This window comes from Hydra viridissima, unplaced genomic scaffold (genome assembly GCF_058129835.1).
Source record: "Hydra viridissima isolate aposymbiotic clone 2 unplaced genomic scaffold, HvirCarnegie_v1 scaffold_3, whole genome shotgun sequence".
NCBI classification, from domain to species: domain Eukaryota; kingdom Metazoa; phylum Cnidaria; class Hydrozoa; order Anthoathecata; family Hydridae; genus Hydra; species Hydra viridissima.
The window spans coordinates 8,377,998-8,393,383 of NW_028324302.1; the positions used below are offsets into that span (position 1 = coordinate 8,377,998).

A 15,386-nucleotide genomic window follows, 5' to 3' on the forward strand; every position below is an offset into this window, starting at 1 on the left:
CAGGACACTATCAATACAGGACCAGTGGACATACGTAGCTGAGTTACTAAGTTAAAAAGGTGAGAAAAACAAGTTTTGGCGAAATGATAAACTGCATTTCAGATATTCATGCGTTGTTGCACTCTTTTTAATTGTTTGATTGCATTATTTATTGTAAACGTTTTATTTAATTTTTAAAAAACTAAAATTTTTTTTCAATAACATATCATAAATAATAATCATAAGTAAATAGATCAGAATTAAAATAAGCTGACATAAATTTACCAAACTTTATTAACGTCATTCTAGCTTATTATCTTAACAAGGAATAAGTAACTTTGAAATAAGTTGTTTTTTTTTAACTTTTTATTTTTCATTAAGTTTTTTTTTCTTTTAATTTAGCTTCGAATTCAGCGGATTTATTTTTCTTTTATTAGTTTCGAGTGTTAACAACAACAATGTTAACAACAACAAATGTTGGAATAATGTTTGTGATGGAATTGTTACTTTTTTTCTTTCGAGATTTACGACTTCAAAGTTAATCCTTACCGAAAAAATATATCAAAAATGTAGCAAAAAAATATAAAAGAATACACAAAAAACATTTTAAAAAGATAATTATTTTAAAAGTAAAGCTGAGTAAGTAAAAATCAATCAGTTTTTTTTCACTGTTTAATTGATACTTTGGTCAATGAAAAATTTCTGTAATGCAAAACCTTTTGTGGCAGAAACAAAATTTAAATCCTAAATTAAAGACAGTCATTAAAAATATTAAGATGGCGCAAAAAAATATGCATTCTTTTTCAGTTTCTACAAGCTTGTGCAAATTTTGGGCCCCATTTTTACCAACGCATCAGCTTTACAGAAGATCCAAGATTTTTTCATGAACCTTGCATCGATTTACAATAATATTACTGATGATTTTAAAGCTGCAGGTATTTATAATTTTTTTGCTATGATGCTTTATTTAGTAAGACGATTATATATATGGGCAATTCCACTCAAGCGACGGTCGTAACATTTGACGCTTTTTTAGCCATTAAAAAATAACCAAGAATGGTATTTACATGAAAATTTCCAGAAATGTTAAATACTATCATATAATTTAGTATGAAAAAGTTAAATCATTCAAGTGTTCAACTTATTTGAAAAATCAACTTAACGTAGCGTGACGGTCGTAACGCTTACTTTTTGACAAGTCTAAACAAATAAACTTTGTCAATCTTTATGCAGCCATCTACACAGTGAAAAAAAAAATCTTCTGCTGTGTTCTTTAACTACACATTGTTTTATTAACTCTATTTAACACAACTCAATACCTAGGAGTATGCACTTTCATACGCCTGGTAAATGTTTTGCGGAGCCGGGGGTCCAATATAGGAAAGCAATATCATAGATAGGTAAATTTTTTTTACTTATAAATTTTAAAATTGTTCCGCAGCCCCATTACAAAATATTAGAGAATTTTGAAAACAAAAACTTTCCTTTTTTTACTTGCCAAAAATGCATTTTAGTAATATTTGTAACGGGTTTCGCTTCTTCTATCTTATCAGCTATTAAGGCCCACCTTAGATTAATATCATCTGTGTTGATAAGTCTAACATAAGTTTTGCACCCATTTGATGCTAAGAGAAAGTCTTTAGCGTTTAAGACGACCACTTTACGAGATTTTACGCTGTTCCAAACAAATCGCTTTAATGACCCTCCAACTTCATCAACTGCTCCTTTACCGTGAGAGGTAGCAAATAAGTTCCATTCTATACTTTGAAAATGATATTTCACAGAGCAATGTTGTATGAATTTGGCCATGTATCTATTTTTGAATTGAGTGCATGGACCATCACTCCATAATATAACGTTTTTTATATAATCAATGCAATAGAGGTCAAATATTTCACTTAAATATATAGTAGTGGCGCGTTTTGATTTATTATCATCGTCGGATATTATTACAACTGATTTCGGCTCTAAATGGTAACGATAAATTACAACTGTAAACAAGGTAATAGTTGACTGCGACCAATAAGCAGCTTGAACAGCATCTTGATAACCACATGTATAGTTTTGTGAATAATCAAAGTGTATCAAAATTTGGTCTGGTTCGAGATTTTCTTTTTGACTGCGGTATTGCTCAGACTGGTGCATTTTAGTGAGATGATGCTAAGTAAACTCTAGTAAATAGTCGCGGAAATGCTTAAAAATACCTTTTATGTTTTTTTTATGTTGACTGAGTACACAGCGATGATCTTCTTTAATCCATCAATTATAGATGATTAAGGTATCCATGTCTCCGTTTTCGGGCAAAGAAACTTTCAATAATTTACTAACACAACACAATTAACATTAGATTATCCAACATTGGTACGTTGGGGGCTTGCACAATACATAATTTTCTAACCATTTATTGCAATACAATGGAAAAGGTATTTTACTTGCCAAAGCAGCACACAAATAAGTAAAATTACTGTGATAAACACAACCACATATTTCAAGTGGTGTATCTTTGCACGTAAGAATGTATGGAGGACTTAATTCACAAAACTTACTCAATTGAATTGTTTTGCTAGCACTCTCCCCACAATACATGCAGCTCCTTTAAATTCATAACTAAATAGCGCTTTTGAACTTTTTCTCCGTCGATTTTCATACAAACTTTTCTTCCTGGAGGCATAACTGATATATCTTCTCTTTCATAAAATACTTTTACTTTTTTAATTTCTTCTGATGTGAAGTGAACTCAATGTGTTTCTTTAGCAGTGCATAGGCCATATTCAGTACCCAACTGCTCTACAATAGTTCGTCTCTTATTTGGAGACTTTGGAAGAGCCTGTTTTGTCCTAAAAATGTTTTTTGATATAAAAAAACCCAAATTATGTGTAAGCAATTGTATTAAAAATGTTAGTATAATAAATACTTGTTTAATGCCTTTCTTATTGACGATTTGCAGTAATGAGAATTGTCGTGTGGAATTTAGACTGACTTTAGCATTGAAATCAAGTTTTTTTTTTCATTCTTAGCCTTTGGTTACGAACCTTCGCTTGATTTTTTTGTTTGTTTTCTTCTTGGTGTCAATAACAGCTGCCTTAGATAACTTCTCTTTCTTTCTTTTTCTAACAAAGCTTTTCTGTTTCTTGCTCTATAAGCTTTCGATCTTTCAGCATCTGACTTTGGCATTTTAAATGTTATCAAATATAACGGCTGCTGTTTGTGATATATGCTCCGTTACAATTTTTTTTAAAAACCCGCGAAATGTTGTAAATAAAAATTTACAACATTTCGCAATTTTTTGAAATTAGTTATTCATAGTTTCAAAAAAAACTTTAACAAGTTTAGCAATAAAATGAATAAACAAACTGCAAATTAAACAATAAACAAAATTGATTTATATTATAACATGGTTTAAATGATGTATATCGTTTGAAATAAATTAAATCGTTCGCGCTTAAACATTTTTTTTAAGTCAAGAAACCGTGATGGAAAAACAAACATTTCGTGATGGCCGTAACGTACTTAGTAACATGTTGAAATGGTGATCTAAAGCACTTGATTATTTTTTTTTTGAAACAATGATAAAATATGTATGAGTATCTTTACTTTTACCATGATTGTAGCTTTAAAAAGTTTGATACGAAGCATAGAAAAAACTTTTCGACTTTTTTTTGTGACGGTCGTAACGTCTTGTTTTAATTAGCATGCTCTACTTATAGACCTAGTTAGAGTTCGTTTTTATAAAAAATATTATGCATAATGTTTAATTTTGCCTTTTAGTCAAATTTAGAAGTAAAAGTTATTTAAAAAAACAGCACTGAAACCTTTTTCAACGCTTCACAACATGACTATATATAAACGTCAAAAAATGCTCATATAACCCTTATAACTTTAAAAGTATGTTATAGCATGAAAAAATGATTTTTTTAATAAATTTTTTTCTTAAAAGTATTCTTAAATAGTTGGAAAATAAATTTAATGAAATTATTATATGTCGCCGTGAAATTTATTTATTTTTTTTCCTTTTTTACGTGGAATTGCCCTAATATTTTTAAGGTTTTAAGATGTGCTGGGTTAGCATATACCAAGTATATTACACAGAAAATGAATCATAAAAATTAGAAAAGATAAAGTGAAACATTAAATTCATTTTCAAGTAAAAACCAAAAACAAAAAGATAAACATAGCAACAAGACAACTCGTTTAACACATTTTCATATAAAACTTTCAAACTAGAAAATGATTTTTGTTTTGCTTGAAATAGCTACAAAATATTTAAAAATCTAAAATTTCACAGGCCAGTTTAAATCTCTTAAAAATAGGTAAAAAAAAAAAATCCTAAAAGATTGCATGCTTGTTACTGATATTTTTATTTACTAATCATTATGTAACTATTTTTTTTTACCAACGGCAGAAGAGACTTATTTCCCATAATTATAACCTTGGCATTATCGTGATCCACGGTTAGCGTGGATCACGATAATGCCAACCTAGCTGACCCAAGAACGCCACATGTATGGAGTAATAGCGTACATATCAAGGTACCCTGTGATGCAAATTTTGAAATCATTTTATTTTGTCCGCTGAAAATAACTTCATTTGAATGTTCAAACTGAGTGAAATTGACTTCATAGTTCGCCAATAAAAACACATGTAGAATGAGAACCACTCTATACAATTTGATAAAATTTGGTGCAAATGTTGCCTACAACCACACCAAACTTTTGATAAAATTTCAGTCGGATTGGTTCACGGGCTACGGATTTATGGCAGTTTTAGTTTAAATTTTGTTAGTTTTTTGCTACTTATACCTCAAAACATTACCGATTACTGTGATATTTGGTCACTATTTCAAAATTATGGATACATGAGTGTTCCACTATGTAATACCAACAATTTTTATTATAATTGTTTAACTGCTACATGTACCGTTTTTATTTTATAAACCAAAATATTGGTTTGCTATTTAAAGCGTGGTTTGGCTTGGCTTATGCATAGCGTGAAAATCTCGACAATTCCTAAGGTAAAAACTACTGCCAAAGTGCAAATAAACCCTAAAAAAAAGTGTAAAATCTGGTCGAAAGACTACCAGTTGCAACTGTTACCAACTAGTTGGTAAAACAAAACCAAAAAAATGCATCTCTGTTAACATATTTTTATTGACTCTTGAATTCTTCTTAAAAAGATTTACTTTCAAAATTAAATAATACCATAACAATCAAAACCCTTTTTTTTAAAATTATATTACCATTAGATACCATCTGATTACAATTTAAGAAATGTTTTTTGATTTTCTCCACAAAAAGTTTATTATTAGATAGCGCAATATACTCTTTTAGTACAAATGCTCTACAATACTATTTTAAATGTAATATCAAAATTCATAATTTTTAAATTAACAGCATTTAAGGGTAAAGTTGGTTAAAATGTTCATTATAAACCGTAAGCTATGATTTTCTGCTCCTTAGCTCTAATAACTCAAATCATGCTAGTAGTTCTTTAAAGATGCTTACTGTTTAAATCAGTTATGCAGCACAACAATCTTTTTTTGTACTCTGGATAATTATTGTTTCGTTTATACATTGACCAATGTTGATAAAAATCTTGACGAGCTGTTTCAACAGTTTGTTCACGATAGGGCCCCAGGGGAATCCTTTATGGCTGATGAAATCCTTGATGTGGTAGAAGACGGTGTGAATTTTAGGTGTTACGCTTGCACCAGTTATCATTAAATAACACCTTTTGAAATTTTCAATTCTTTCAGCGAATCTTTGACAACTAAATTGAAACTTTTAAATGCTTTAATTATGTGAAAGATACCAAGTTTTTATCAACAAGTTGCTGCAGCACATCAACATTTTTAAGAAGCTTTCTGCATTCGTTTCCGAACTGGCCCCCATGATATGGGCTAAGTTAAGTGTGGAGAGCAGCTGGCAACTTAACAGCTTCTGTACAAGCAGTTTTTGGGATCTTGAAAAGATGAATGACAACTGCTAAGAGGAGATGCAATTCCATCGGTGGAATGATTTCCAAAATCAGAAGATTGTCAGGCCCGCTGATGATTGGCTTTCAAATGATATTGCCGAAAAGCTTTGCATTAGCAACATCCCTGCCAGATTGCTGAAAAAACTTGAGGCTAGTTTTGATTGAGCCCAGTGTTCTCAAATTTCCTGATTCGGCAAAACACTTTGATTTGACGTCACCCAATGAGTAAGAGTGCATACTTGAATGGGTTTGAAGACAACCAATTATACTTGCAACTTTCATTTCACAAGCCAAAATTAGTTTAAGCCCGCATTAATTAGGGACAAGGTTTGTTCAATATTGGAGTCAGTTTCTGGCAAATCTTCTAATACCGCAACAAGAATGTTATTGAATGTCTCTTGACTCCAGTAAATGAATGAATGTCTCTTGTGAATGTCTCTTGACTCCAGAATGAATGTCTCTTGACTCCAGTATTTTTACCTGTCATTTGAGTGAGAGCCTGTTTTTGTGGCGGTGAGCTGGTTTCATCCCTGAACGCAGTATCGACAATCCTTAGACAAAACTTGATAAAACTTTTGCCACCATCAATTCCGAGCTTTAACAAAATAGCCAACAGAAATTTTCTGAGATTGAATAACATGATTCACAAGACTTGATAAATCATTGCAGTGAGCAACAGCCCGAATTGTACCAGAATCTCCTTTTCCGTCGGTGATTATTAAGTCACTACAGGTGAAGAAATCACTCAAGTGTTGACCTGGTTTAAGGAAATTCACGTAAAATTTTGGCTGTACCATCTTGCTGCTTGATGTTTTGTTTATAGTTTTGATCAATTCTTCTTATCCGTTGTTTGACAGGCTCGTACTTAATTGTACATTTAAAAGAGCTGGAGTGGTCAATTTTGGAGCGCTTGATGGTGACAGGGCACTACTTCGACCTGAAACAAAAGTATGCATATTTTATGTTTATAATAAATTTTAGAAAGTTTGGTAAAGCTTTTGAATTATTCGTTTTTAAAGAAATTAGAAACTTGTCAAAAATACATTTCCTGAAATCTATCTAGTCTCATTTCTTAATAGTCAAGACTTTCTTTCAATATATGGAAGTTTTTTACCGGGGGTTATTGCAAGTGGAGGCCCACCGGATGCTCTAGTAAGTCGAATAGTTCCTTCCGGGGATAATTCTTTATTGGAAATAACTCGAGATGCAATGTGTTCGGCTGCTTTGGTATCATATGATGTTAAAGATTGAAGGCTTTCCCTGTACTTTATTTAAGAGCATTGGTGTGGCAAACCTTTTCCTAAAGGGCTGAGGCATGTGCTGCAGCGCACACTTTGTTCTTTGTCAATGGTGGTTTGCTCTTCAAGAGGATGTTTTTCTTGCAGCTTTGAACGAACCATTTGGCAGATTAGGCAACAATACATCGTGCCTCTTGTTTCAAGTTTCACTTCTTTGGCTTGAAATCAAACAAAGGGGGAGTGCAACTTCTTTCCCCTCTTGTTTTCTACACAAAGTAGTTCTGCACGATTCGCAGAGTCCTTGTGGTATACGAAAATCACTGATATTGATCTTGGTCTTATACAGTTGGCATATTCGATCTGCTTTGAAAACAGTAAGTTGTGTTAAACATTTTTTCAGACAGAGCAAGCACACAAACTTTCGGTTTTCATCATGAATCTTTGTTTGATTTGACATTGTGTTAATTCACTAAATCTAATTTCACTAAATCAAACTCTGCCTTTTAAAAAGTTTAACCTAAATTTAAATTAGATAACAATCCACTTAACATACTTACAATTGTTAATATACTTACAATTATTAATATAATTGTTTAAAGTAGTGATACTTGTTAACAATTATTAATGACACTTGTTAACAATTGCAATTTTTAACATACTTATAACTATTTAAATCAATCATACTTGTCACTCTTAATGACAATTTAGATGAAATCTTATTTGATGAGACAGTCCTACAAAAGATTTTTACCGCTCTTCAAAGGACTATTCTCCCCTTCACGTTTCTCTCTTTTAAAATTATTACACTTTTAGAAAACTTTTGATAAAGATTTTCTCTTTTTGTGCCTCTGCAACAATTTTTATAAAAGTTTTACAAATTTTGTTTCAAAACAACCCAAATCTGTAAAGATTGATTTTCCTCAGACTGGCCCTCCGAACATTTTAGCAGTCAGTTATCTTAGTTATCTAAACTTTTTAAGTCAATGGTATTAGTCCATGTAACAAATATTTGGTCTTTTTCACAGTTTTTCTGTTTTAACAGAAATAAAAATTTTTTATTTTCCATGTAGGTACCCTTAGAAAAGCTTTTCAATCATTTTTTACCATTTTTATGCATTTTGGCAGTAGCTTATACCTTAGGAATTGTCGAGATTTTCACGCTATGCATAAGCCAAGCCAAACCACGCTTTAAATAGCAAACCAATATTTTGGTTTATAAAATAAAAACGGTACATGTAGCAGTTAAACAATTATAATAAAAATTGTTGGTATTACATAGTGGAACACTCATGTATCCATAATTTTGAAATAGTGACCAAATATCACAGTAATCGGTAATGTTTTGAGGTATAAGTAGCAAAAAACTAACAAAATTTAAACTAAAACTGCCATAAATCCGTAGCCCGTGAACCAATCCGACTGAAATTTTATCAAAAGTTTGGTGTGGTTGTAGGCAACATTTGCACCAAATTTTATCAAATTGTATAGAGTGGTTCTCATTCTACATGTGTTTTTATTGGCGAACTATGAAGTCAATTTCACTCAGTTTGAACATTCAAATGAAGTTATTTTCAGCGGACAAAATAAAATGATTTCAAAATTTGCATCACAGGGTACCTTGATATGTACGCTATTACTCCATACATGTGGCGTTCTTGGGTCAGCTAGGTTGGCATTATCGTGATCTACGCTAATCGTGACCTCTTTATTAGCTATTCAACAAATGTTATTTGATCACAACCTGATGATGTCAAGTAAAAATGTAAATTTGATCACATGGTTTCAACCGACAAAAAGAACAAACCTTTAATACGCTAAGTGTCTATATATCTAAAAGTGTCTTTAACGATCTTCGCTCATTTTAGGCGTGATAGGGGGCGACGCTGGAAAGTTAAAAAAAACGTCGGATTTTCTAATCGTACCACAAATCATTATTTGTTCAAGTGGATAATAACAATTATAAAAGTGTACTAGACTTAACATTACTAAAGAAGTTGTGCTTAGAGATCATTTAGGTTATTTTTAAAGATTCTCATTTTTCAGATAAGACAAACCATTACGTCGTAAAAAATTAATATTTTAATTTTTAACAACTTTTGCCTGGTAACGTTTATTTTAGTGAGTTATTTGCCGAAAAAAGCTATGCTTAAAAGAAATATTTAGTGGTGTAACCGAACACTGATTAGAGCCAAACATGCCTTAAATCACACAAGATGCGTTACTTTTAAAAAATGATATAGTAAAGAACATCATTTATATTTATAAGGTATTGAACTATTAACGAACAAACAAAAATTGATTAATTTAAAGTACAGTATAAAACATACAAACTTTTTAATGTTACAGTGTAAACTATTATACTTAAGTTTTTACTATTATATACAAGGCTTGTTATTCATTTCTCATACCACAACTCTCATGGCTTACAGAGAAAAAGTCTCTTAAAAAAAGGTTGTTCCTTTTAACAGCATTAATCACAACAGGACTCAATCAAAACCCTTTATAGGTGCTCATGAGATTTCATATACTAGGTAGAACTTTTAGCCACTAAATTTTCTTCTTGTCATGCTCAAGTATGTTAACAATCAATTTGGATCCTGAATTTACCAAAAGATCAACAACGATGCCATAATAGAGCAACAGCTATTTCACTCATTTCCTCTGAAGAGACTCCATTATCTAGAAAGCTAACGGAATATTAGATGAATGTGAATAACAAACACGATTAGTCATTAAGCTCTTCTCATAAATTTCAAGACCACTTACTTTATTTTTCATCTCCCAGTTAATTCAAGGTCCAGCCTCAGTAAAACATTAGTGCCTAAAGACTTCATAAAACAATTCCACAAAATCAGACACTAGATCAATTTTCCTTCTTTAGAAAAATTGTAGTCGCTAGATTCAACTTGGTGTTTAGTATTTTTATTTTTAAGTTATAGATGGATTAAGACATGAATTTTAAATATAAAAAAACTCCTAGCTGTTGTGTTTATAATTATCTTTTTTTCTAAGACCGGAACCGATCTCTAAGATCAGCCCGTATATTTATACATGTATATAAATGACACATGTCCCAAATAAAACATAACCCAAATATAAATGTCAATAACTCATAACTCCTCATAATCGTGTGGCCTTTTATTCTTTATTATTCGTCCGCGACTGGATACTTTTATTTGTTCTTCTTTTGTATCTTTAACTAATCTGTTTTTATTTGCAATTATCATTTTCTCACTCTCAAAATCAGGTGAAACTGTTGCGTTACTACTGTATTCATCAACCAGAAGATTAGGATTGTTTCTGCGCATTATTGCCGTATTTTCCCAACTCAAACAAGGAGCAGATATTGCATACACTTTTCTAAGATGAATCTGATTTCGATCAAGAATATGTCCATTGTCATTCAACTTTACTTCATACGATCTAGGGGCAACACATTTAACTATGTTACCTCTTAGACTCCATTTGCGAGTTACTTCATTTTGAATTGCAGCATTTTGATCTTGTCTAAAGACCTGTGGTACAAAAGGACCAATACTTTTATTTTGGTATTTTTTAGATTGAATTCTCTCTTCGACTTTTTCAATTGTTCCTTATTTTGAGTTTGAAATCTGGGTAAATTGTCTCTCAGCTGACGTTCATGTAATAACTCTGCTGGAGATAAGCCACATTTTATTGGAGTATTACGTATTATTAAGATACCTTTATAAATGTCTTCATTTGATATATAACATTTTTTTATCAACAATTTTATTGATTTTACAGTGGTTTTTGCTAAACCATTCGATCGTGCATAGTGTGGACTACTCTTTATGTGTTTAAATTCCCACTGTTGAGAGTATTGATGAAACAATTTTGATTCATATTGTGTACCATTATCTAACACTAATTCTTCTGGGATATCATTTCTAGAAAATGATTCTTTGCATGCTTGCATTACATCTGTTGACCTAGTACTTGAAAGCAGAAACACTTCAGTCCACAGGCTATAGTAATTAACAATAGTTAAATAGTTTTTATTGGGCCATTGAAACAAATTGGTTTGCAGTTTTGCCATGGTCGCATTGGAATTACAGGAGATAACAGATGTTCTTTTGGCTTTGATGGGACATACTTCATACATGCCTCACATTTTCGAATTAATTGTTCAATTTGCTTATGTAAACCAGGCCAGAAAACACTCTGACATGCATGCTGTTTGCACTTCTCAATTCCTAAGTGACCTTCGTGCAATTTTGAAAGAATTTCTTTTTACATACTAACTGAGATTACTATTCTGTTTTGATATAACAAAAGTCCATCAATTTTAACTATTTTATCTTTGAAATCCCAATAAGGCTGGAGACTAGCTGGACAGTATTTTTTTTTATTAGGCCATCCCGAAATTATACTTTCTTCCAATTGTTTCAAAAGTTTATCTTCTCCAATTTTCTTCCTAATTTCATCTAAACTACTCTCTGTAGCAGGCATACTTTTTATTATTGAACTAACATGTATGTTAAGATCATTTTCTGCTGTCTCGTCTTCCTTTGTAGGTTGAGATACAGGTGCACTAGACATTGCATCTGCATCAGTGATCAAGTTGCCAGGAACAACTTCATTCTTACGTTTTGAATTCTCAGAGACATCTCAATAAGTGAACAGTAATTTGATATGGGGAATAATGGTTTGTGATCTGTTTCCAATATAAAATTTGGTAGACCATACAAATATTTTGAAATGCATGTTCACCCCCATGCTACAGCTAACATTTCCATTTCGATTGGCTAATAATTTCATTGTCAAAAATCTAGATGCACAATCAATTGGTTTGTATACACCATCATGACCCTGGTAAACAACTTCACTAAGTACATTTAATAAACTTCCATCTGTTCTTATTTTTACAGGTTTTTTAACATCGTAGTGGGTCAAAATGGGTGAAGAAGCAGAAAATGAGTGAATGCTTTTGAATGATTGTCAGTCCAAAATCATGCTAATCTTGAACTTAAAAGATCTCTTAAAGGTTGAGCTACTTTAGCAAGCGAAGGATTAAATTTTGATTATTGCTGAGCCATACCAAGAAAGCTACGTAAAGCTGTATTATTTGTTGGTCATGGAAAATTTTTTATAGCTTCAACTTTTTTGGTCAATGGTTTTACTGCCTTTAGTACATTTTTCTAAATTAGAAAAATAGAAAACAACAAATAACGTTCTTTTGCATGAGTATAACAACAAAATGAAATGAAAATACATCATTGTTATGTTGTCATCTGACAAGTCATATGGAATAATTAGTAGTTACCATTTCTCTAAACTTCATTGTCTACATTAAGAAAGCTTAACTTGTAAAACAGCTTTTTAATGATTTGATCAAAATCTTGACTTTCAACATCCATTTGTAACTGCCAATATCCTGAGTTGGCATCTAATTTAGCCATATATTTTCACCCATTTCCTAGTTGCACCAATGTATCATCTACACTCAGAAGTTCATAAAATTCGTGTTCTGTATCTTTGTTTAACTGTGTCAAATCAATACAAATACAAAGCTGTCCGTTTGTTTTTTTAACAACTACTATTGGTAGTTGTGAAGTGGGAATGCCATTCGCTGTGGTGCTCCAATGTGGTATGGTGTTGCATCTTCTTGCACTGTAATATGTGCAGGATCACCTTTAATTGTCCCTAACCCTTTGAATACTGATGGAAACTGTTTTATAATGCTACACTTTGATTTTGTAATTGTACCACACATGAATCCTTCTGGAATGTCTATTTTAACCAGGTTAAACAAGACAGGTCTTCCCAATGAAGCAGTTTGCACATTCTTACAAACATGTATAGTAATTAATTCACTGTTCTGACCATTGATTGAAAATGATTTTTGAAAGTAACCAAGACAATCAAGTGTTTTATGATCAGGATCTATTAATTGTTTGTTAGTAACATGTAAATTTTTAATTTTAACTCCAAACTTTTTTAAATGATTAGTTCCTATAACTGTTACCTCTCCACCTGTGTCCTTCTGCATTCCCAAGGTGCATTATCTACTCCTACTCTACCCAAAAACAATGCACCTAGATGCTGCTGCATGCTTGATAAATTTTATTATCTTTTTGTTGATCATCACATTTATCAGGAATATTTGATTTTGTTTTTAGGCACACTGAACTATTTGAGAAGTGATTCATAATACCACAACCCCTGAATAAAAGGATGCTTTTTTAAACAGAATTTACATCTCAATGAATTAAATTTAACATCTTTTTTTATTACGAGTATTTCATGTGGGTGAAGTAAATTTAATTTTTCCCTACAATTGCTATCCAATACCGTCTACACTCTGAGTGTTATTATTCTGTAGTTCAGATACACCATCCTGTGCTTTTTCTGAAGAGCAACAAATTTCTACTGCTTTATCTAGTGTCAAATTCTTTTCAGAAAGTAATTTTTCTCGTACTTTGTCACATCTTATCCTATATACAATTTTATCTCTTAATAGACTGCCAAAACAATCTGCAGTGTTACAAAAATTATAGTTTTTACTTAACAATTTTACTTCTGTTAAGAAATCATCAAAACATTTATCATCTTCTTGAAAACGTTGGAAATATTTATGTCTTTCTAAAGTCTCATTATCAATACCCTTGGCAAACATTTTTCATTTTCTCCAATATAATAGCTGGATCTGTCTTTTCGTTTTCGGTTAGCTTTAATGATTCATAAATGTTTCTAGTTTCTGAAGAAAACGTATATCTTAACCATACATTGGAACGCAAAAAAAGCCGCGTTTTGCGTTTGCGTTCCGAAATAAAAACTCACACGCAAACTCAAACGCATTTGACGCAATTTATTGCGTTTACTTACGTAAACGTAAACGCAATTCACGCCAATAACTGCGTTTACGCACGCATTTAATACGCAACTTACGCATATAAAATGTTTTTATAAACGTAACTCAAACGCAAACTTGACTCAAACGCGACATACCTAATCTATTTTAAAAAATGTGTCTTTTTAAGAAAACGCGAATTGTTAAGTAGATACTTTTTACTTTTTAACTCAAAGATATATAACTTTTTATTTAAACCGTTATTATTAAAATTATTGTTATTATTGAAACTATTGCATTATATATTCATTTTATTTTTGTGCTTTTCAAGTTCAAAAAATATATTATCTTTATATGATAAGTTTACATTTCACTATCTGAGTCATCGTCGTCCGAAAAATCATTTGAACTTTCAAGAAGTTTTAAGTTTACTTTTAGCAATGAGCGACTGATAATCAGATCAGCATTCATGTTGCCTTGTCTCTTTTCACATTCAAAACCAGAAGTACTAAAATATCTCTCTATAAAAGCTGCTGCTGATGGAATATTTAGTAAGATGACAAATAGCTTTCGTAACATTGGCATTTTAGAATTTTTTGAACCAAAAATCATAAGAAGGATACACAGATATAGCAAGTCCTTTCTCTTCGATTTGCTTAAAAAAGTAAAGTTTTTCTTTTTCGATTTCCAGTAAATAAAGTTGTAAATTAGGCTGCCGAGCTTCTGGGCAATAGTTATCATCTAGCATAAATCCGCTGAGCGAATCAGTTTGCTGATCATTTGAACTCAATCATTCTTTCGCTTGTGTAAGCTCACATCCTGGTTGCGATTCTAAAGCACTTTGATAAATATTGCGTGGCGTAAAGAATTTCAGGACTTCGTGTAGCTTTTCTACTGCTCCTAAACAATTTTGGGTTGTGATACAAACTTTAATATAATAAATTTATATATAAAAGTAGTTAAATTTATAAATTAGGTTTTGAAGAACTATTTTTTAAACTAAGTTTTAAAACTTTTTATTTGTCTTAATTAAATAATATAATCTAATAACTAAATACCTTTAACAATAAATTGCCAATCAGGTCTAAAGAACCATAATTTAAGCTTTGAGATATTCAACAGTGATGCTACTAAATAAATTCCTGAGTTAAGTTTGCACTGAAACTTTAATTTTAAAAGAAGAAATTAACAAGTTAGCAAATTCTTTTCCAATTTCTTGTAATTCTATTCTACTCCATTTTGAAATTATAATAGTCAATGCAGGCAAAACATCAGCAATCGATGAAAGATTCTTTTGTACAATTAAGTTGAACTGGTATGCGGGAAGAAGGATTTGTAGGTATAGTTCAATCTTATCTAATTCGATTGGGCATTGATTTTCCGAA

General features: G+C 31.3%; 2 protein-coding genes across 2 annotated transcripts in view; one reads left to right on the top strand and one right to left on the bottom strand.

Moving 5' to 3' along the window:
• The window catches only part of LOC149890848 (phospholipid-transporting ATPase ABCA1-like), a 32,709-nt gene that overhangs the window by 8,525 nt on the left and 8,798 nt on the right, over positions 1–15,386 (top strand). The window contains exon 4 of the mRNA XM_090083342.1: positions 787–914. Coding sequence (XP_089939468.1) covers positions 787–914 — 128 coding nt within the window. The remainder of the gene's footprint in view (positions 1–786; positions 915–15,386) is intronic.
• Positions 10,174–13,987, bottom strand: LOC149890849 (uncharacterized). The gene is made up of 2 exons (XM_090083344.1): positions 12,475–13,987; positions 10,174–12,349 (listed from the first exon to the last, which is right to left on the bottom strand). Exon 1 carries the CDS (start codon positions 13,198–13,200, stop codon positions 12,748–12,750), a length of 453 nt encoding a protein of 150 aa, XP_089939470.1. The 5' UTR covers positions 13,201–13,987; the 3' UTR covers positions 10,174–12,349; positions 12,475–12,747.

What these genes read in the sequence shown, in the direction of transcription:
- LOC149890849 (XM_090083344.1), bottom strand. Translation starts at nt 13,200, where the DNA reads ATGCAGAAGGACACAGGTGGAGAGGTAACAGTTATAGGAACTAATCAT.